This window comes from Gymnoscopelus microlampas (assembly GCF_963454915.1).
Source record: "Gymnoscopelus microlampas genome assembly, chromosome: 23".
Lineage (NCBI taxonomy): Eukaryota > Metazoa > Chordata > Actinopteri > Myctophiformes > Myctophidae > Gymnoscopelus > Gymnoscopelus microlampas.
The window spans coordinates 8,214,741-8,238,996 of NC_139960.1; the positions used below are offsets into that span (position 1 = coordinate 8,214,741).

Genomic DNA, 24,256 nt, shown 5'->3' on the forward strand with positions numbered 1-24,256 from the left:
TCAGTCATTTGGATTCCATAGAAGCCAGCATGTCTTTTATGGAAGCATGTTGCGCAGCGAAAATAGACGATCTACAAGCTCTTGACGCATTTAGAGCTTGTAGATGGGATATTTTAAGATAAGAGCATTTGTAGTTGTCAAACTAGCAATATGTTCAGAAGCATCTTCCATAAAATTGTAATAGTCTCGGATTATATTTCATATAAAGCTTCAATCTGTGATTTCTTCACCTGGTTGGCTGTATGTAGAACAGCAGGAACAATATTACTAAAACATCATAATTCTTAACACAACACATGTTAACACATTGGGTGCCAGCATGTTTTCATAACAACTTACGTTGGGTGCCAGCATTCTCCCCATTGACTGCGCTTTGCTGTTTAAAGCTCTAGACTCCACGACGAGCAAATCCACGTAAAAAAAAGCATCCATTCATGTAGCGCCATGACCCTGGCTACAGCCTGGAACCATAACATTTCACTCGCAAGTTATAACGGGGACGGATCGCGCATCGCGCATGACCGGTTTTCTCCACCGGAAACAGATTCGGAGATATAGGCGTTTTAAAGAAGGAAATAGACAGGGAGCGGAGGGGAGCCATGTTTTTGTTTCCGGTGATCCATCTGGCCTATCCTTCTCAGGATCACAATTGGTACTCCCAGAGCTGCTCCAGCCCCGCCCGTGTGGAGAAAAACAAAAAAAACAACAAATAGACAGCAAAACCGAATACCCTTCGGTTTTGGCACTCCACGTAATTATTTGCAAAACCGAATACCCTTCGGTTTTGGCACCCCATGTGTTAATTATTATACATAATTGTGTTAATTGTTTAGGAATCAGCGCTAGTGTGGGGGTTGCTCCTTTCAACACTGTTTCGCCATATCCCACATTAGGACTTGGTCATGCAAACATTTTCAGTCATGAGATTTTATTTTGCTTTAATCCAACGCCTTTGAAGGATGTTGCGTCTGTAACGATGCTTACTGTCCGTGCCGTAGGTCCACGTGGCCACCTTCACCGAAGCCACCATGATGAGCGCCGAGGAAGACTCCACGTCCTCGCCGGACGACGACACGTACGACGACTCGGACATCCTGAACTCGGCCGGCACCGATGAGGTCACGGCTCACCTGGCCGCCGCAGGTCAGTACCGATGAGGTCACTGACAGGTATGACGGTCTGGTCAGTCCAGACATGTGGTGAAGAAGAGCAGAGTTTTCTTTTAATAATTAGTCCAACTAATGGAAGATTTATTTACTTATTTCAGACATACTCAGGGGTTGACATTAATGGTTGCCCGTCTGCCCATGGCAAGTAAATAAAACATTCGGGCAAGTGGAGTTTGCTTTCAGGTTGCCCGACGGGCAAGTGTGTTTGAATGGCGAAGCAACCGTCTTCATTAAATATTATTGGTTATTCATGAAACAAATAATGTTACCTTTTTACAAGTAGCAGTTGCGCTCATTCAGATTTTTAAGACATGAAATTTCCTGTGTGAACCACTGCTCTAGATTACCTAATTACATTCGGGGGAATTTGGGTGAAGGGCATGGGTAACAGAAAGGGTCAAATCCGTGTTCAGCCATAACCTCGTCAAATATAGTCCAGAGCCACTTTAGCACCTAGGAAGAACAGCGGAGCTCACACAGTATTTCTTCTATTTAACCCATTAAGACCGGGAACGCATCTGTGTCATTTTAAGATTTCTTTGGCTATTCAAAAATAGCAGATATACAAGCTGATAGTGCGGCACTGAGTGCCGCGCTATGAGGTTGTAGATCTGCTATTTTTTTTAAATCGTGAATTCTTTTGCAAATCTTTGAATATATATATTTTTTTAAAGCGAACATTTGTAACTCAAATCTTTTCTTCTGAGGGTGGGTCCCTGGAACAACACATTCTGAGTTGGGGGTCCGCGGCCAAATACATATCATTTCGGGAGTCCTTGACATGAAAAAGTTTGAGAACCACTGATATTATTATAGCAACATACGGTTTCCAGAAAACTGTTTAGGATTTAGAAGACATTTGTAGATGCGTTCCCCGATTGAAGGGGTTAAAGTGTTTGCTTGTATTTATGTAGATTTGTTTTACAATGGCACATTGCATCAGCGTGTCTTTTGTATGTGTGTGTGTCCGTGTTTGCTTCTGTTTTAAAATGTATTCAAAAACAAAAGCAGCTTGGTACCCCTGGAGGAGAGATTTGCATCTTCCGTATTCAAACATTTCTAAAGAGTACTTGCATCAGGCCAGGATGATTTGCATCTCTTCTCTTCCAGTCATGCTGTGTATGCAGCTAAGATTAAGGCTGTCCTTAGCCTGTGACCTCCTGCGTTTATTTTTATCTGTGCTGAATTGTTCCACAGATAAAATGACCAAGGTCTCGTCTGTCTTCAGCATAACTGCATCTATTGGACCAGTAGGTGGTGCTATGGGACCAGCTAATGTTCTCAAAACAAGCTCACCCTGGTCATCATCCACCAGGTTTTGCCCTATAATCAGTGGTCCTCAAAGTGGCGTCCGGGTACACCCAGGGGGGGGGGGGGGGGGTCCTTGAGGGGGTTCCAGGGGGTCCCCAGCAAAATGAGGAACGGTTTAAGCACCTATGCCCTATTTTATTCTACAGCTATATGAAAACACCTGTTCTTGTGAGCTTTTAGGTTGGCTATTTTTTCTACGTACGTACATACACACACACAACCCATAACCCTTTGCCCTTTGACAAGTGTTTGGGCTTATGTGGATACACCTTTATTTGGCTTTAGTGAATACAAAAATAATGTTTACTGTACATATTGATAAGCGCAATAACACATTGTGCATGGATATGAATAGAATACAGATGAGATTTTGACCTTCTGTGCAGTCAGTGTTAATTTCGTCAACTAAAACTATGACTGCCTTTTTTCACTGACGAAAACTAAATAAAACACCTAAGCTATGATGACTAAAACTATGACTAAATATACTGACAATTTCATCAACCAAAAAAAAACTAGACACAAATGTTAGGGAGTGACTAGTGGAGAAGAGATTCATTTCACGCTTGGCTGCGTGTGGGTGTCACGCTCCGAAAATAGCCGATCTACAAGCTCACAACGCGTTGCGACAACTTGCGAGCTTGTAGATCGGCTATTTTCGGCACACAGCTAAGTGTAAATCGGGCATTGCAACGTCGTCCGCCAAAATACATTTTAGTCGACTAAATCAACCGTAGATTTAGTCTAAAATCTTATGATATTTAGTAAACAAAAACTAGACTAAAAGTTCAACATTTCAGATGGTTAAAATATGACTGAAACTAGATGTAATGTTATGCAATAGACTATGACTAAAACATAAAAAGGAATTGCTGTCAAAAGTAACACAGTTTGAAAAGCATTGGTCCAAGTTTTTGGTTCATCTGTCGGTCTCCTCTCTCAGGGCCAGTGGGCATGGCAGCTGCTGCTGCGGTGGCAACCGGCAAGAAACGCAAGAGACCCCACATCTTTGAGTCCAACCCTTCCATCCGCAAGAGACAGCAGACCCGGCTTCTCAGGTCAGCCTGGGAACAACACCATCCACACTCATTATTTGTTATTAATGGCACACGTCTAAATGTATATCAGGTGGAAACCTTGTCCAAAAGGCTACCTTTCAGGCAAGGGAATAAGGAACATGTGCTCCAAAGTGTAGTTATTATTTAGACACAAGCTGTTTTTAATACTTCCCTTTGGTTCAAAATTGATATAATTGAACCAGTGACAGAATTAACCACTTTCAACCTGGCGTGTCCGTATTTTGGGCTTGTCATCATATTTGAAAATGTCCAAAAGCAGTGAAAATAGATGCTCTACCAGCTCACAACGCATTGCACAACACATCATGAGCTTGTAGATCATCTATTTTTGACACTTATACGCGGCACTATCATACGAACGAGTATAAAATAGGCTGATAGCCTAAATATATGAATTATCAATGAAATGCAGACGTACAAGGTTTCTGCCGGACACTGGACAGTGATGATAATATGTAAATGACTGATAGTTATTTGTGTTCACAGGAAACTTCGAGCGACACTTGATGAGTACACCACCAGGGTGGGCCAGCAGGCCATCGTTCTGTGCATCTCTCCCTCCAAACCCAACCCGGTGTTCAAAGTGTTCGGTGCCGCGCCTCTGGAGAACGTGGTGAGCATCTTTAAGCCAGTGTTTCCCAAACATAGGGTACTTGGGACCCATTTTGGGTCCCGGTTACGATTTATGTGTCACTAAATATGCTTTTTTGTTTTTCCTTAGTTGAAATGTACAGTCCCTACATCATTTTTTAAAAATGTGAATAAAGTGTAAAATGTATTCTTGAGACTTTGGGTCCAGTGGAGACACCAACTGTACGTCTTTTACGTTATTGAATTGACAGCAACATTGATCTGTTGTCACCAGCGACGCATAGAGCATTATGTCCATGGTCTAGGCTGTTGCCGGTGGAAGTATAAAAATCTTAAGCTTTTTAGTTAGTTTGTAACTAACTAACATTTTGGACCAAGTAGACAGTTTTATACAGAGGTGCTAGGGGTGGAAATATAATCGATTCAGCAATTAATCGCGATTCGGACGATTATGAATCGATTCACAAATGTCAAAAATCTATTATTAAAAAAATATATTGCATTTGTTTTTCATCATATCGCTAATTGCACAGAGCAGCAGCCATATTTTGGTTGGTTATCAGAATATTGATAAGCCTTTGTTATAAGTCAGTATTATTTTACAAAAAAGGTTTATTTTCTTGCTGGTTTTCTGCAATTGTTGATGTTGGCAAATATACAGGGGTGCACATAACTTTTTAGGTCTGGTACGCAGAAGAGCACCTGGACATGTGACTTGGTGCGCATGGCGCCCGTCCCGTTTTGTCAACGGGGGGGGGGTTCAGCCCGGACAGTTTTGTCAACGGGGCGGGGGGGGGGGGGTTCAGCGCGGTGCCCACCGGACAGTTTTGTCAAGGGGGGGGGGGGGGGGGGGGGGGGGGGGAGAAAAAAAGGACGCTCTGCTTCTAAATTCCGCCGATTTTCGCCGTTTTTTTTTGTCACGCTGTTAGATAAAGCCCCCAAGGTTGGTGCCCTGTGCTTCTGCGCTGATTTTATCCACCAGATTGGGACGTTCACGGCATATTTTGCACCATTACGGTGCGTTCATCATCGGTGACGAGTGCCTCTAACAGTCGCTGCTGGCTGCGTGCACGCAGCGAGGCAATGCGAGGCGATGCGAGGCGACGCGAGTCATATCTCTACCCCTGTGCCTAATGGCTGTACATGGGGCCGACGGGTGCTTTAGAGTGATTGTGTGAGTGTGGCTTCAGGAAGTAAATTCCTAGCCTCGATCTCCAGGCTTTTATTTTTTAGTTTTGCTAAAAAATAAAAGCTTGGAAATTCCTGTCCCAGCTGTTGGTGCGCAAAAGCGCCTCTCGTCGCCTGATGTGGTGCGCATTTTTTATTTTGGGTGCGCATGCGCACCTGCGCACCAGTTATGTGCACCCCTGCAAATATAACCTTCCAGCTGACAGAGACACATCTCTTCCATTAGTTTTTATTATCAATAAAAGATAATGGAAGTAAATTAATCACGAATCGCAATAATCGCAATTTAATTGAATCGTAGCCCTCGGAATCGGAATCGAATTGAATCGTCAGGTACCTACCAATTTCCGCCCCTACGAGGTGCCCACTCCTCCTTAGTGCCCACTCTTCCTGTTACCTGTCAGAGCATAGTTTAGGCATCAGCCTCCTGGGTGATGATCTCTTTTCTAGGGCTGTCACAATTATTACATAATCGTCTAATCACAATTATTTGAGATAATCGCAATTATTTTTGCATTATCGTCATAATCGTTTCCATGTTGAAAGATTTTCACACATGTTCAAACATTAAAAAATAGCAGAAATAGCTGATCTACGAGCTTACAACGTGTTAGATCAGCTATTTCTGCTATTTTTAATGTTACAAATGATTAAATATGTCAATAATTTCTTTGTATATATCAGTTATTTGTCATATCTGCCCTGTGCAATTTTTTTTATCAGGAAGCCTAAACGGCTTCATATGTTCCAGTGTTCAATGCCAAACACACAATTAAATCGTTAATCGCAATTATTTGAATTCAATTTGTAATGGTGACAGCCCTGCTCTTTTCCACTCTCATGTTCTGCGTCTACCATCCGTAAAGGTGAGGAAATACAAGACCATGATCCTAGAGGACCTGGAGAGCGCCCTGGCGGAACACGCCCCGCCCGGAGGGGACCTGGTGTCGGAGCTGCCCCCCCTCACCATCGATGGCATCCCCGTCTCCGTGGACAAGATGACCCAGGTGAGGTCACGCTGCTCCTCCTCCTCCTCCTCCACCACAGTGGTTCTCAAACTGTGGGGTCCGGGGCACCCTGATTTTGGGGGGGATTCTAGGGATGTGACGATAATCGTCATTATCTTTTATCGTGATTAAAAAACACTCGCAATAATCGTATCGTGGAGATTTTAATTTATCGAGAAATCGTCCTCCGTCATACACTATGAATTCGCTTTTGTTGAGCTGCGAATTCAGTACCACTTAAGCCCTCTATACCCTGTAATGTAAAGAATGCATTTGGTACGCTCTTATTTCGCTCTACACAAATCTATTCGCCAAAAATAGCAGATCTACAAGCTCGCAACGCGTTGTGAGCTTGTAGATCGGCTATTTTTGGCGAACGTTCCCCCTCAGAATAGGGATGCTGGGGTTTCAAGTGTTTAACAAAAGTGGCATTTTAAGTTTTAAGTATATTTTGATTATCGTGATAATATCGTTAATCGCAATTATTTGGCGACATGTCCAGGGGTGCACATAACTTTTTAGGTCTGGTACGCAGAAGAGCACCTGGACATGTGACTTGGTGCGCATGGCGCCCGTCCCGTTTTGTCAATGGCGGGGGGGTTCAGCCCGGACAGTTTCGTCAACGGGGGGGGGGGTTCAGCGCGGTGCCCACCGGACAGTTTTGTCAAACGGGGGGGGGGGGGGGGGGGGGGGGGCGAGAAAAAAAGGACGCTCTGCTTCTAAATTCCGCCGATTTCGCCGTTTTTTTTTGTCACGCTGTTAGATAAAGCCCCCAAGGTTGGTGCCCTGTGCTTCTGCGCTGATTTTATCCGCCAGATTGGGACGTTCACGGCATATTTTGCACCATTACGGTGCGTTCATCATCGGTGACGAGTGCCTCTAACAGCCGCTGCTGGCTGCGTGCACGCAGCGAGGCAATGCGAGGCGATGCGAGGCGACGCGAGTCATATCTCTACCCCTGTGCCTAATGGCTGTACATGGGGCCGACGGGTGCTTTAGAGTGATTGTGTGAGTGTGGCTTCAGGAAGTAAATTCCTAGCCTCGATCTCCAGGCTTTTATTTTTTAGTTTTGCTAAAAAATAAAAGCTTGGAAATTCCTGTCCCAGCTGTTGGTGCGCAAAAGCGCCTCGCGTCGCCTGATGTGGTGCGCATTTTTTATTTTGGGTGCGCATGCGCACCTGCGCACCAGTTATGTGCACCCCTGGACATGTCATTTTCATGTCGTCCCATCCCTAGGGGGGTCCCAGGATGATTTTCTTCATGTGTAACTGCAACATTGTTTTCTCCCTCAACAGTAAACCAACCAACATACAGTATTAAGTATATACAGGCTATCTGTACACTTCTTAAGACGTTGGTTCTCAAAGTGGGGTCCGGGGACCCCCAGGGGTACTTGAGGGGGTTCCAGGGGGTCCCCAGCTAAATGATGGATAGGAACCAAATGGACCCTTATGGGTCTGTAACTCTGAGAGTGTACAAATGGAACCAAATGGACCCTTGTACACTCTCAGAGTTAAATTAACATTGATTTTATAATATGAATTGGAGTCCCAGAGGTATAAATGCCATTAAATGGGGGTCCGTAGCCTAATGCATGTCAAACTGGGGGTCCTTGAAATTAAAATGGTTGAGAATCACTGCTAGAGAGCCGTAAAAATCTTCTCTTATGGGGGGTCCCTGGCATATCTTTTCAAATGGGGGTCCGTGGGGTAATAAGTGTCAATTTGGGGGTCCTTGACATGAAAAAGTTTGAGAACCACTGTCTTAAGAGACAATTTAAGGACTTTTAAGACCCCTCACATATTAAAAAATATTATTTCATGAATAGAAATGACTTGACAGATTACAACTTCCTTTCTCGGCTTTTGGGAGGTGTAGTTTCAGACTCTATATAGCATTCAGAGATCATGGAATAGTTGTCTGGCTACGAGAGAAAGTTCTCAGTCGCCACGACCTATTTCTGTCATTTTGATTACATAGAAGCCAGCATGTCTTCTATGGAAAAGTGTTGCACAGCAAAAATTGCCGATCTACAAGCTCTCAATGCAACGCTTTGAGAGCTTGTAGATCGACTATTTCCGGTTGTTATTTTAAGATTGGAGCATTTGAAGTGGTCAAACTAGAAATATGTACAGAAGCATCTTCCATAAAACCCTAATGGTCTGGGATATTTCATAAAAGCAAAGGTTTATAGACTCAATCTGTTGATTTCTTCACCTGGTTGGCAGTATGTAGAACAGCAGGAACAATATTACTAAAACATCATCATTTTACATATTGTTTTAATAGAGCACAGAAGTCCTGACGTCACTCGTTCATCCCCTGGGTCGTAGAAGTATCTTCTCTATGGAGAATAACATTGGGTCGTCTTAGAATCGTCTCATATAAGAATTGTGGTCCAAAAATAAACAAACTGCCTCTGCGATATTGTCAGGGAGGAGGTTCTGTATCGTTTATGATAGTCAGTCACTCATATTTGATACAGTCTGTTTCTGGCGAAAATGTAACCAATTCGGCGGAAGTAACATTAGCGTTTTCTCACCGTCTGTTGATGCTTCATATACATATGAGTCAAACACGTCTATGGGAATTAGGAATGTAGGAAAAAAAACACGGCCCAGGTAGGATGTGTAAATTACGTCAGACTTCGGTGCTCTATTGTTAAGGAATCAGCGCTAGTGTGTGTGTTTGCTTCACAAATTCCACATTAGGACAGTCAGTCAGTCAGTCAGGTAGTCAGTCCCTGTTCTAGAGACAGCTAGGCTCCTGTACAGCCAGCAGAGGGCGCCAGTTGGCCATGAATAAAAACTGGTTCTGAGATGGTGGAATCGTCCACAAGTGTGAACAAATGCTTTAGGTACATTCAGATGTACTGTAAGTGGCTCTATAAGAGCTTATAGTTCATTTAGACTGTGAAAGGGCAGCAGCATTATTCAGATATGTTGCATCATGTTCTAAATCAGCCTTTTGTGAGCTCTGGACCACCAACACATTTTGATCCTCTTGCACAGGAGTTCCCAAACGGTGTGCCGTGAGACAAGTCCACGTGTGCCTTGGGATTTTGTGACAACCACACATTATTATTGCAGTATATTCAACTCTACAAAATATTTACTTTACATACTTTGCGTGCAGTAAAAATAAAACACACAATAAAACGTTTAACCCATTAAGACCTGGAACGTTGTCATTTTTAGATTTGAGCTAAAAAGCATTATTTTACACTTTGGGCTATTCAAAAATCGTGAAAATGTCTGAAAATCTTTGAATATATATATTTTTAAAGCGAACATTTTTAACTCAAATCTTTGCTTCTGGGGGGTCCCTGGAACAAAATATTTTGATGGGGGTCCGCGGCCAAATATATATAATTTGACATGAAAAGATTGAGCACCACTGATATAGAAACATACGTTTTTCAGAAAACTGTTAAATAACAGTTTTCTACTGGGAGCTGAGAGACACACAGTGTGCAGACTTCCCTTCCTTCTGCAATAAAACATTTTTCCCACGGACCACCCGTAAATACACCATGGGACCGCTAGTGGTCCGTGGACCCGCCGGCTGAGAACCACGGTTCTCTAAAACGGCAGATAGCAGATGGGGTGTGGTTCCTACGGAGGAGAGAGGAGAGAGAGAGAGAGAGAGACAGATATCTCAGTCTCTCTCTCTCTCTCTCTCTCTCTCCCCCCCAGAGGGAGCCCAGCTTGTTTACTCCAGTTCTCCCTCGGCTGCTGACGCAGTCATTGGATCATGGCGACCGCAGCCAGCGCAGCACGCCACTGGCCCGCCGAGACGGCACTCAAAACCAACGCTCAGGGAGCGCGCCGGCCAATCCCGGGGCCGCACGCACCACCGTACCGCACCGCACGGGGTGGGGGGGCCCTCAGGGTGCTTGAACCAGGAAGCAACCGTTGGCTGCTTGTTTGTTTGTGGAGATTTTTAACCCATTCAATCCGGCAACGCATTTCTGTTTCATTTTAGATTTTTATAGATAGATAGATTTTGTAGATATAGCGAACATTTGGAACTCAAATGTTTGCTTCTGTGGGTCCCTGGAACAAGATATTTTGAGATGGGCGTCGGCGGCCAAATATATAATATTTTCATGTCCTTGACATGAAAAAGTTTGAGCACCACTAGATATAGAAATGTACGTTTTTTTCAGAAACCACATTTGTAGATGCGTTCCCAGTCTGAATGGCTTAAGGATGAGATTAGCAGACGCAACCCGTTGCCTCACTTCACTGTTTGCGCTGCTATTTTTGGTTATTATTTATTTTAAGAAGATAGAGTCTTTGAAGTAGTCAAGCTAGCAATAGAATACCATGTTGAGAAGCATACAGTATTCCATAAACACGAATGGTGTCGGAAATTTAATAAAAAGCAAAGCTTAAAGGCTCAATCTGTGATTTCCTCAAATGGTTGGCTGTATGTAGAACAGAACAGCAGCAACATAGGTTTAGAATGATAATACCTAAAGATCATTCAGTTTTCAGTCATGAGATTTAATTTAGCTTTATTCCATGTATGGTTATGGACAGTACACACTTATGTACAGTACTTATGGACAGTACACACTTATGGACAGTACTTATGGACAGTACTTATGGACAGACCGAGATATGGACAAAATCAAATAACTTTTTTTTTTACCAAACACCTTGATATGATATCGATATTGTGGAGATGCTTTCAGTGCTTTCATTGAGATGCTATTAGTGCTTTTAGCTATTAGTGCTTTCACATTTTTTTTAAAAACAATTCATTTTGATAAACAATCATCAGTAATGCCCATATAATAACTGAACGGGCAAATAAAATAAAAGCTAGATCGGTCAGGTGGGTTCAGAAGATGACATCACCTTACTGTAATGCAGCCTTTAAAAGCAGGAATGCCATATATTATGTCATCTGATATCCAACATCCCAGACCATATCTACTGTTGTCTCATATCACAATAATCCATATTGTCCCTGTCGGGGCAGAAACCTCTCACCTCCATATACACGTTTTTTTTCGTAAATTAAAGCCCCTACTTGATCATACTACAGCGGCATCAAAAGATCTACAAGCAAGCTTGTAAGCAAGCTTGTAGATCTGCTACTTTTGCTGTTTTTGAATTTGATTTTGAATCCTGAAAAGTAACAGTTTCGGACATAATGAGGTTTCCACCCGACAGAGACGATATATATATGCAGCACTATCGATGTATTGCTGCAGCTCTATCACAGAGTTATTCCAGGGGTCCTGGTTGGTTTGGGAGGTCTGTTTACAGTGGTGTAAAGCAGTGGTTTTCAACCCTTTTCATATCAAGGTCCATTATTTATTCGGCATTTGAGCCACGGAACCACCATTTGAGATTTCGACTCTCAGACCCAAAACTTAGAATAATATTGTTATCGTTGGATAGGATTTTGTCCACAATTCCATGCTGGTATTACCATAGGAGAGATAACATGCAAACGTTGATAAAAAAAACAACTCTTGAGAGCGTAAAATGAAACCAAATGGACCCGTAAGGGTCCATTTGGTTTCATTTTACGCTCTCAAGAGTTAAAGATCTATAAGGGTCCATTTGGTTACCAACTCCATCATCTAGCTGGGGACCACCTGGAACCCCCTCAAGGACCACTGGTTGAGAACCACTGGTGTAAAGTAACTAAGCACATTTACTCAAGTACTGTAGGCTACTTAAAGGACCACTTACTTCACCCATTTTCAACCCATCTTCATATAATTGGTCCTCACTAATGCTCATTATAATATAGCAGCATTTTTGTCTACTCACTGTGTGTCTCAGAGGAGGGCTGTGAACGGTTCAGAAACCCGCCTACCAGTGACATCATCGGTAGGCAAGTTTGGCAGTTTCAAACAAGATTTCACCTTTTTGAATGTATTTTTTTTATGAATGCGAGAACAATGGCTTCTATCATAGCAACTTCTCCAGGTAAAGAAAGCCTGCAGTTTCTATTAGCTTGGATTCCCCATCGATGATGTCACTGGTAGGCGGCATTCCAAACTGTCCACGGCCCTCCTCTGAGACACGGAGCAAAAGAGTAGACAAAACGGTACCATATTATAATAAGCTCTAGTGAGGACTGATTATATGAAGATTGAAAATAGGTTAAGTCGTCCTTTAAGTAAAACAAAATCGGAGGGCTTCTTCCACAACTGTGTGTTTTCATATGGAGCAGCAGGTGATATGGTGGGGGTGGGAGGGAGGGGGGGGGGTGTAATTACCTCTAGCAGCCCCTTATGAGGACCAGGGCCTCCTTAGATGTTGATTGGAGCGCAGCATGTAGGATTAGGATTTGGGTGTGAGAGGGCGGCATGCCACTTAACTCGCCAACCACTGTAATTAGGCCATCTGCCCGCGTGCATTACGTACATGCATACACATACTGTACATCCATTGCCACGTGCACACGCACACACACACACACACACACACACACACACACACACACACACACACACAGACACCGGAGCAGCATCTTAGCTGCTAGCTTAGCTTACCTTCTCCTGTTGCTTGTGTTACTAGGCCAGTGTTGTTGCTAGTGCCTCTATAGCAGGGGACTTCAACGCTTTTCAGGCCAAGGACCCCTTAACTGAGAGAGAGATGAAGCAGGGACCCCCCACTACATAATATTATATACAATATTTTTGCAGATTCAACTTTTCCATCAATTTCATAGATGGCTTCATAGGCGTTTTTTCGGCAGCACTATCACCAGTGTTGTGTAAATTAACGTATTTTATTTGTTTACACATCTCTATTATGTTGGTTCCGTACTTGCTCTGCTCTTTTTCCCCTTCACACCAAACCTTTTCGCCGAAAATAGCAGATCTACAAGCTCACGAGTCACGACGCGTTGTAGATCGGCTATTTTCTGTGAAAGTTCCCTCCAGAATAGGGATGCTATGGTTCAAGACAGTGCATGTAAATAGAAGGTTTCCCATCACACAAAGATTTGGCGGACCCCCCCTTACTCTGAGGACTGTAGTAACTCTGAGGACCCCCTAGGGGGTCCTCAGAGTTACTACAGGGGGTCCGCCAAAAAATCGAATCAATAAAGAGTTAAAATCAATAAAGATTTTGTCGTTTCGATTTGTGGATATATAAGAAGAAAATTATTATCATTAAAAAAAACTGCTTCTTGATTATTTGATTAACCTAGAAGAAAGAGAGTCAGTTATTGGTTCTAAATGTCCGTGATTGATATATTTCCGATGACTTGCCCAGCCCTAGGGCTTTGGAGTGGGAGTGGAGGAGGGGGGATTTATTTAGTCCAGAACCATATTTAGCCTGTGATGTCAGGAGGACAAGCGGACGCAGCAGAGCCTCGCTGCTGTGCAACATAATCCTCCCTGTGATGTCGGCATGTCACCAGGACACCCAGGACAACCTCCTGCCTCCTGTGTGTGTGAGTGTGAATGCACTCGCCCCGCTTGTCCTGAAAGTGTTGTCCCTTTTTCCACTGGGGTTGAACCGGTTCCATTATTTTTTCCCGGCCTAATCTTCAGAGTGTTTCCACTGAAAGTGCATTGGTTCAGAATTCTAAAAGTTGTTTCGGATCTGGAACCCAAAAAAATACGTTGCTTTTTCTTGCCCTGAACTTGGAACCAAAGTGGGCGTGTCACTATTCTACAGGTTGGAAGATGCAGATGCGATGGCAAAAGCCAGCAAAAAGCAGTGTTTTTAGCAGGACAGTCAGTCTTGTTGGTGGGACAGCAAATCGGATTAGATTAGAGACCCCCCCTCCCCCCTTTATTAGGGACGCTCTCCAAAAAATCCTGCAGCCTCCTTATGCAACCTGCTGGACAAAGCTTCATGTTTTCGTTGGTCAGCCATCACTTGTCTTAGTTGTTCATTAGAAAATAATGAAGTATATCGTTGCTGTCGGGCAGAAACTTCTTATGTTTTTGTGTTTATTTTCATAAATGAACGCCCTGCCTGATCACACTACAACGTCACACAAGAGCATCGAGAGTAGCAGATGCGCAAGCTCACAACGTCTCCCATGGCGAGGGGTGGTGTTCAGTTGATGTTCCAGTGTCTCTTTTTAGAAAGACAGTGGCTCTATTTGTGGGGCAAAACACATCAGTACACAGCAGCAAGGATCAATGTACAGCTTCTGCTACCTGCTCAAGGGCGTGTGTGCGTGTGCGTGTGCGTGTGTGTGTGTGTTACTATACTTGCGAGGACCAAGTATAGTAGAATTTGAAGAAATATACATTGTGAGTAGGGGTGTGCCGATATATCGTCCCGCGATATATCGCGATACGTTTTCGCGACGATATGTATCGTTTTGGGAAAAAAAAATATCGTTTTTGAAAAAAAAATATTATTATTATTATTATTTTTTTACAATCATAATAATCAGGCATGCAAACGGCCCCGAAGTGAAAAGAGTGACAACATGTTTTTTTTCGGGTCAGGTGTCATACTATTTGGATTCAAAACGGCTATTGTAGCTGAAAAGCTACAAGTTTGCATGTCTGAATAATGCAAAAACAGAATTATTTGTTTGCATTTTCTTTTTTTCTCCTCCATATATTTTCATAATAAAAAAAGTGCGTATCGTATCGTATCGAAATCGTATCGAAGTTGTGAGCCAAATATCGTATCGTATCGTTTAGTGAAATTAGTGTATCGGCACACCCCTAATTGTGAGGACCGTTTTTTCTGGTCCTCACAATGCAAATAGTTGTTTTATAGTTAAAAAACGATTTTTAGAGATACATTAACAATCAGAAAACATTCAGGTTAGGATTAGACATTTAGAGGTTAGGTTTAGGGATTGGAATTAGAGTTCAACATGATTTATACTTAGTTGCGCGCCAGTGTCATGCACTGAAAAATAGCTGATCTATAAGCTCACAACGCGTCGCAGCGCGACGCGTTGTGGGCTTGTAGATCTGCTGTTTTTCGGCTTTAGGCTTAGTTAAAAATTGCTAAATATATATATTTTTTTAAAATGGCATTCATAAATTGGCTGTCCTAAAGTGTTGATGTCCTCACAAGTGTGTGTGTGTGTGTGTGTGTGTGTGTGTGTGTGTGTGTGTGTGTGTGTGTGTGCGTGCGTGCGTGTGCGTGTGTGTGGTAAGAGAGAAAGCAGGAGAGGACAGACTTTCTACAGTGTTATGGATAGTTTGAAGTGTGTGTGTGTTACTGATTCACATCGGGTGGCCTCGCTGCACTTTGCAATTTTTAGTGACTTCATCGATCGTATCGCTCACCTCCTTTCTCCACCTCTGTCTGTCTGTCTTCCTGCCCCTCTCTGTCTTCCCTCTCTCTGTCTATCTGTCTGTCTGTCTGTCTGTCTGTCTGTTTCTCTCTCCTTTCATCTTTATCGAGTAATGTTTATCAAGTAATGTTCTTTATCGAGTAATGTTTCTTTTTCTCCTTTTGTACATGCAGTGTTTTGTATTTGTTGTTGACATGTATTATTGTGTTAATTTGTTATGCTATGTTGATGAATTGAATGCATAGGACCACAATGGAAACAAGTCCCCAGGACTTTTTTTGTGTCATCCTTTTAGCTTTAATGTATGACTGTACCACGTGCAGTTTACATGTCTGACTAAGAAAGTAATCAATCAATCAATCAATCAATCAATCAATCAATCAATCTGCCTCTCTCTGTTGGTCTGTCTGTCTCTCTCTCTCTATCTGTCTGTCTGTCTATCTCACGCTCTGTGTGTCTCTGTGTGTCTGTGTGTGTCTCTGTGTGTCTCTGTGTGTCTCTGTGTGTCTCTGTGTGTCTCTGTGTGTCTCTGTGTGTTTCTGTGTGTCTCTGTGTGTCTGTGTGTGTCTCTGTGTGTCTGTGTGTCTCTGTGTGTGTCTCCCAGGCCCAGCTGCGAGCGTTCATCCCAGAGATGTTGAAGTACTCGACGGGCCGAGGGAAGCCCGGCTGGGGCAAGGAGAGCTGCAAGCCGGCCTGGTGGCCCGAGGACATCCCCTGGGCCAACGTCCGCAGTGACGTCCGCACAGAGGAGCAGAAACAGAGGGTGAGAGAGATAGAAAGACAGCCTTTTACAATCACATTAATTTGTTCTCCACTGACCTCTATAATGCACTTATAAGGCTTCATAATATGGCTATATTTATAGTTATTATTTATTATTATAAATGGCCGTCCTCTTCACGTTGTTCGCGACGACCTCTTTTTTTCCCTTTTTTTCTTGATAAAAAAAATAATCTTTTTTTGGTTGCCTATGCGCGACCCCAACGGCACATAGACCCATAGTTTGAGAACCTCTGTTTTAGCCAGTGCCTAGGGAAATTAAAGCACCCCTCTGTTTCTTTCAAGTCGCATAGTGGTCAACTTGTTGAAAGCCAGTTCAACTCTGGCACAGGACGGGTGGGTGTGTGTGCCATGGGCATACATGCGTCTGTCAGATTGCTCATAATTCCTCCTATCTTCTTCATAGAGCTAGACCTACACTCGCCTTTCATTGAAAATTAATTACTAGGCGTCTCGATCTTTAAGTGTTACCACTCAATTCCAATGTTTTTGAAAGTCTGTCCGTCCGTCCGTTGGGTCCCCAGGTGTCGTGGACCCAGGCCCTGAGGACCATCGTGAAGAACTGCTACAAGCAGCACGGCCGTGAGGACCTGCTGTACGCCTTCGAGGACCACGCCGTGGTCACCACGGCCACCGCCACCCAGCACCACCACCTGACCACCACGCAGGGCATCGCCCACCTCATGCCCTCGCAGACCGTGGTGCAGACCGTCAACAACCCCGACGGAACCGTGTCACTCATCCAGGTACGAAGCCAGGAGTACCAGAATGTGTGAAAAAAAAAGTTTCTTTTCAGGAAATGGGGGGGGGGGGGGGGGGGGGGTTCCAATGGTTCCTATTTAAATGAAGTTGAGGACATAAAAAACATGATGTTGGAGTGTGTTTCGTGTTTTTCAGTGTTTTGATATTTTGAACATTTTGGCGACTGTCACATCATAGTATAGAATGTCAGTTCCTCCTCCTAGAAATATGAGAAGGCGGGCTATTTAAATTTTCTTAAATGTTTATACCCCCCTTTTTTTCCGAAGTACTGTATATATCTTGTATAAACTGCTGCTGGTATAAACAATAAAACGGTGAAATATGGAGATACAAGGTTTCTGCCCGACAACAACGTTACCAAGCGTCTGTTCTCATTTCAAGCGGTAATGTGTTGACTTGTCTCTCAGGTGGGCACGGGGCACACGGTGGCCACCCTGGCAGACGCCTCAGAGCTGCCCGGGGTGACGGTGGCACAGGTCAACTATTCCACTGTGACGGATGGAGAGGTAACGTCTTTTAAACCTCAAATATATATATGTTTATAAAGTTCAGCTTTTGCAGACACGTAGACAGTAACTGTACTATCTATCTACACACACACACACACACACACGCAGAATCTCTGCGTGCGCGTGTATCCGTCTACCAGCCCTTCGCCTATCTCGAGAACCGTTTGACCGGTCGACTTTAAACTTGGCACGTTTATGGCCGAGGACCAGAGGGTGTGCAGTGGCCAGTCGGTCAGATCAGCGCCTCCTAAAGGCTACCAAATATCATATCATAATGTATTATATACGTACTATAAGTGATGGTAAAATATAGAAGTTAGATATTAAACAACCATAATAACAATATATAGTATAATGTACAGTGGCGTGCACAGACATTTTGAGGGGCAGGTGCTCAAGTAAATTATACTTTTTTTTGTTTACTTGGTCTGCTCTTTTTTCCCTCTACACCTATACCTCTTAGCCAAAAATAGCAGATCTACAAGCCCACAACGCCTCGCGCTGCGAGGCGTTGTGGGCTTGTAGATCTGCTATTTTTCTGCGAGGCGTTGTGGGCATGTAGATCTGCTATTTTTGGCTAAAGTTCTCCTCAGAAAAGGGATGCTAGGTTTCGAGTGGTTATGGTAAAAAGAAAAATCATATCACATAAAGATTTGGCAGACCCCCTGTAGTAACTCTGAGGACCCCCTAGGGGTCCCGGACCCCCTGTTGAAGAACCCTGCTGTGCCCTTTTTTTAAAAGGGCACTTATGGTCAAGAGGGCAAAGGGCAGGTGCTCTAGAACCACCTAGAGTCTATCTGTGCACGTCCCTGATAATGTATCATACTTCTACATGTGCACGTCCCGAATACGGAAATAAAGAATTTCACTGTAATTCCATGTATGCTTTGCAACCGGCATGTCCTTTTGTACCAACGATACCACGTTGTCTCTCCTTCCTCACCAGATGGTGTGTCGTGCTTTACAGACGTCGGACGTCTCACCACAGATTATCGTAAGCAGACAGAACTCCTCCATTATTCCATCTCCCTGTTGCCTGTTTGTCTCTGTTTGTCCCCCAGCGCTGCACCCTGTTGATGGAGTGTTATAACATAACACTGCATATCCTCACAGTGGTGGAAAGTAACTATTAAGTAACTGTTAATACTGACTATTTCTACAATAGGGTATTGATACTTTTACTTAAGTAAAAAACAATTGAGTACTTCTTCCATCACTAACTGCATCTCCTCATGACTTCTCTTCTTTTTTTAGAACGGCCTCTTTACCTGTTCTTCACTTTCACTGTTTACATGGCAACACCTTCAGGGTTTATTTAACCCATTAAAACCGGGAACGCATCTGTGTAACCACTTAAACCATTATTTTATACTTTGGCTATTCAAAAATAGCAGATATACAAGCTCATAGCACGGCACCGAGTGCCCCGCTATGAGCTTGTATATCTGCTATTTTTTGAAAAATCGTAAATATTTGTGCAAATCTTTGAATATATATATTTTTTTGAAGCGAACATTTTTAACTCAAATCTTTGAATCCTTGGGGGGTCCCTGTGATAGCACATTTTGAGATGGGGGGGGGTGGGGGTGGGGGGGGGGGTCCGCGGCCAAATACATTTCAGAGGCCCTTGACATGAAACAGTTTGAGAACCACTGATTAGAGCAACGTAAGTTAAAAAAAAAAACTGGTAGGATTTAGAAGACATTTGTAGAATCCTTAGAAGCAAAGATTTGAAATGTTCACTTTCAAAAAAGCAGATCTACAAGCTCATAGCCCTTTAGAGTGGTTGTTCAGCAGCATCTCCCCATCTCCCTTGGACTTTAGTAAACAGAAAATACATTTTCATCTGGGTTGCCAGTTTCAGCCAATCAGAGGAGAGTACCCACATATCAGCTTAAATATTATAGTGTTCCAGTTCAAAATTCTGTCTGATCACCTCTTTGTGTCATCACTTCCAATTTCACTTGTTTACCCGATATCCTGTGTTGAGCTCTCTCTCCTGATTGGATCAAATTGGTATCCCAACCTGAAAATTGCATTTTTTGTTTTTTTCTAAGACCTGGAGAGAAGGGGAGACTCCCGAACAAACACTACATAGTAACGGTTACTATCAGAATATAAAGGTATTTAACACTTATTTCAACACAAGAATATCACTTTACCCTCTACCTTTCATTAAAATGAATGAATGAATGAATGAATCATAGAGGGCAAACCTGACTGTGAATATACAATATAATAAATAAAGAGCATGAACATATATTAAATACAATATACAAAAAGGACATTTCATGTCAGGTGTTTTGTCATGTCTCACTCTTTCAGGGTAACAGGAAGAGCGGGCACCTCGATGTTAAATTGGCTATTCTTTCCAAAATATTTGGAAAACGGTCTTTAGTAATGTAAAGTGTACATGATCAGAACATGCTTGAACGCTCAACAATTAAGGCCTAATATCTCTACAATTGCTACAAAACCTGTATTGCCAGCCATTTTGGGGCATCAACAAGAAGTTGATGGATAGATTTAAGTCTGATAATGATGTGCCGTGCATGTTCACATCGTGTATACTTTACATTACTTAACCCATTCAATCTGAATGGCTATTCAAAAATAGCAGATTTACACGCTCGTATCGCGGCACTAGATCTGCTATTTTTGAAAAATTGAGAAAATTTGTGCAAATCTTTGAAAATATATATATATATATATATTCTTTTTTTAAGGGAACATTTGTAACTCAAATATTTGCTTCTGGGGGTCATTTCCCAAATTCTTAATCTTTTAACATTTTGGGAAAAAATAGCTAATGTAACATCGAAGTGGCCACTCTTCCTGTATCACTCTTCACTCACTCACTCACTCATTCATCTTTCTCTCTCTTTTTTACTTTTTCTGACCTTCTCCCACCATGCCCTCTCCCCCCCTCTCTCTCTCTCTCTCTCTGTCAGGTGGAACAGAACTGGGCGACCCTCCAGGGAGGAGAGATGACCATCCAGACCTCCCAGGCGTCCGAGGCCAACCAGGCCGTGGCCTCCCTGGCCGAGGCCGCCGTGGCCGCCTCCCACGACATGCAGCCCGGGACCACCGTCACCATGGCCCTCAACAGGTGACGCATTGATTAAAGCATTTATGCAAATCATTTCCATAAATATTTTTTTAGATCTGCTATTTTCACTAGTTTGGGTCCCAGGCAAACGTTTCTATCTCCGTCTCTCATTATCACTAGATCCACAAACGCAAAACGTGTCGCTTTGCGCAGCGTTTCGAGCTTGCAGATCTGCTATTTTTGATGCTTTTGTGTGACGCTGTAGTATGATCAAGTAGGGCGTTAATTTACGAAAAAAACACAACCAATTTAAATATGGAGAGAAGAGATTTCTGCCCCGACAGCAATGAAATACTGAATATAAATGGATGAATACATTGGCATGTGTATAATTGGAAGTGATTTTATATTTGTTTCTAAATGCAGTTTGTACAACAACACAACACACCTCAACACAAGGATGCATGCACGCACGCACGCACGCACGCACGCACGCACGCACGCACGCACGCACGCACGCACCAAGCACCTCACGAGAGTGCAAGTGCACGGACACAATTTGTGTTAAACAGGAAGTGTATACTTAGCACGTCGAGTTAAACCCAAGAGGAAAATAGCAAGAGTCGCATTCTCCGGTTTACTTCCCGTTTCTGCGTGACGTAGGTGGACACCTTTTTAGGAGACAGGAAGCAAGTTGGAGTCTATCGATTCCAATGGAATAGTCAACGTGAACACAGCTTCTGAACCATTCCTTAGCTCCATGGATACTGAACTAAATATTGGACCCAATCATCACAACGATTTTCATACTAAAATTGGCTGACACAAATTAGGAGAAAACCAACTTTGTTATCGACTTTTCTCTAGCCCAGCAACACACTCTCGCGAGATTTGGGAAGATATCTGAAGGGTCCATCTCGGTCCATCTGCAGTCTGACGGACGAGACATAGAGGGCTCTGTCCCTTATATTATATTTTATTATTATATTAGATTTGAACTCTATGCTCTGTCCCCATAAGATGTTCTAAAAACTGATAAACTGAGATTATATATGTGAATGTAGTAGGCCTACGTGAAATCATTATGGACATTAAAAAAATTAAATACATTTTTTGTTCCAATGCTCAATAATATAATGTTCCATTATTAACTGTCTTGGTTGATGGGGTATGATTTGGGAATCATGACATTTTGCTAAACATAACATTCATGCTAAACACATTATAGTCTATAGTGGTAAAATATATACCTTATAAATAAAAGGACCTGTTACAATGTTGAGCAGGAACAGGAGCACATCTAGCATAATAAGACTGAATAATACGTGTGTGTTTGTTGGGGGAATTTGAGGTTTCTTAAAAGCATCTTTTCCAATAACAGTTTACTTTCAAACATGTAAAGCATTTATTTTCTTTAATGAAGAAAATGCACAAATACACATCCATATGACGTTGTCAGCCAGGGAGAGGGGAGGGGGAGGGTGGTGGGGTGGTTGGGGGAGAAGACAACCATGCCTACTTAAGAGACCATTTGTAGGATTTGTGTACTACTTCGCCTCTAGTGGCTCCAATGGAGAATGTGTATCTTCATATATTAACAATCTTTGGTTAATCTTTGGGGGGGGGGGGTCCTTGGTTACTAGGGGCGGAGCCAGCAAACATGGAGTCGCGTGAGTGGCCTCCATAATTGCACAGGTAGCTCTTAACAGCTGTACCCTTATGTGTGTATGAGACCGGTGTCAGGACAGGATGCTGACACCCCCCCCCCCATGGGGAACCAGGGTCGACTACCATCCTCTTCTTCGTTCAGCATTTATTTAATTAGCCGTCTTACAGTAAGCATGACTGTCTCCTCATGCTCTGTTTGTTCACGTCACAAAATGAATTGAAATGCTTGCCGCTGCAAAAAATGTGCTCAACTTTCTGTTGGCTGAAAGACTTTTTGGAGAAAAGCAAGATTTTGCGGAGATAAGACAAAAGAGTTTTCAGTGACATACATGCAGCTCATTTGAGTAACTGTTGTATGGTTGACATTTTAAAGCTACAATCCATAAGATTAATGTCCCTCCTTACAGAGACTGGTAAAGCTACAATGTGTAAAATGTATGTCGCTCCTGACTAGTAGAGGTAACTGCAAAAAAAGGTGGCAACTCATTTAGTGTCAACTGCTTCTAATAACCCAAAGGAAGAGTACGGCGGACACCACCTCTCAACCAGTGTTGCCATATTTTGCGAGAGAAATAAGCAAACCAGGTCTTGAAGCTTGAAGATCTGCTATTTTAAAAACAAAACAAAATAACCAATACATTTATTTAAACCATTCATTCCGGGAACGCATCTGTGTCATTTTAGATTTTAGCTATAGCCATTATTTTATACTTTGGCTATTCACGGTGCCGCGCTATGAGCTTGTAGATCTGCTATTGTTGAGAAATCTTGAAAATTTGTGCAAATCTTTGAATATATATATTTTTTAAAGCGAACATTTGTAACTCGAATGTTTGCTTCATGGGTGTCCCTGGAACAAAACATGTATATCTGCTATTTTTGAAAAGCCAAAGAAATCTTAAAATGAGACAGATGCATTCCCCGGTCTTAATGGCTTAAACTACTTTTGCTAAGGACCCCCTAGAACCCCCCCAAGGACCCCGCTTTGAGAACTACTGCTCTAACCATACAGATTGGTTAACCCTTTATTGTGAAAAAAAAAGTCCCGGATTGCTGGTTGAATGATTCCTAAAATGAGCGATCATCATCCACCACCATTCTCCATGGGTCTGGGACATTGAGAGGCAGCGGGCATGGTGTTCATGGTGTTCTCAGGTGTGTCTCCTCTCAGGTGTGGATCAGTGAGTCCCGCTGGGCCTCGTTAAATCCATGTTTACCTCAGGTGAACCTCCACGGAGAGCTCTCTGGAACATTTTATCCCACTGTTTCCCAAACCTGTGGGTCGCGGACCAATTTGTGGTGGTCATGGTCCCATTTATATGGGTTACGAGTAAATATCTTTTTTTTTTCCTTTCTTTCACTACAAAAAAATTGTAATCATTATTTCAAAACATTTTCGAAAAATTAAGAAAAACATCTTAATTTTTTCCCAAAGAATTTCAGAAAATGTCCCAAAAAATCTAAGACATTTTATGAATAAAACAGAAAACGTTTAAGAAGTTGTGAAAATAGCAGATCTACAAGCTATTTTTCGGCTTTAGCTCACGGTACCAAAAGGCCAAAAATTGCAATTTCCATTCATAAAATCGGCGTCCTAAAATGTTGAACTTAGCTGTGGAGTGTGGACAGGTGTTGAAAATTAGCACTCGCGCTATGCTATATACACTTTAAACAATGCATCTGGTTCAATTTAATTGTGACGTCCATATCAAATAAATACACATAACATAAGTATAGTATTGTGATACAAACCTGTGTGTGTGTGTGTGTGTGTGTGTGTGTGTGTGTTAACAGTGAGGCAGCAGCGCATGCCGTGGCCACGTTGGCAGAGGCCACTCTTCAAGGCGGAGGGCAGATCGTCCTGGCCGGGGAGACGGCAGCCGCCGTCGGG

The 24,256-nt window shown here is 42.8% G+C and overlaps 1 protein-coding gene across 3 annotated transcripts in view; it reads left to right on the forward strand.

Annotated features, from left to right (window-relative positions):
- nrf1 (nuclear respiratory factor 1) overlaps nucleotides 1-24,256 on the forward strand; it is a 40,142-nt gene that overhangs the window by 4,951 nt on the left and 10,935 nt on the right. For 2 of the 3 annotated variants that reach the window (XM_084049601.1, XM_084049602.1), the window contains exons 3-13: nucleotides 999-1,143; nucleotides 3,424-3,538; nucleotides 4,046-4,172; nucleotides 6,205-6,345; nucleotides 16,202-16,360; nucleotides 16,902-17,123; nucleotides 17,547-17,645; nucleotides 18,595-18,642; nucleotides 19,706-19,771; nucleotides 20,600-20,757; nucleotides 24,160-24,256. The exon at nucleotides 24,160-24,256 is cut by the window's right edge and continues 28 nt beyond it. In XM_084049601.1, coding sequence (XP_083905727.1) covers nucleotides 999-1,143; nucleotides 3,424-3,538; nucleotides 4,046-4,172; nucleotides 6,205-6,345; nucleotides 16,202-16,360; nucleotides 16,902-17,123; nucleotides 17,547-17,645; nucleotides 18,595-18,642; nucleotides 19,706-19,771; nucleotides 20,600-20,757; nucleotides 24,160-24,256 — 1,377 coding nt within the window. The remainder of the gene's footprint in view (nucleotides 1-998; nucleotides 1,144-3,423; nucleotides 3,539-4,045; nucleotides 4,173-6,204; nucleotides 6,346-16,201; nucleotides 16,361-16,901; nucleotides 17,124-17,546; nucleotides 17,646-18,594; nucleotides 18,643-19,705; nucleotides 19,772-20,599; nucleotides 20,758-24,159) is intronic. The other variant, XM_084049603.1, reaches the window with a different exon arrangement.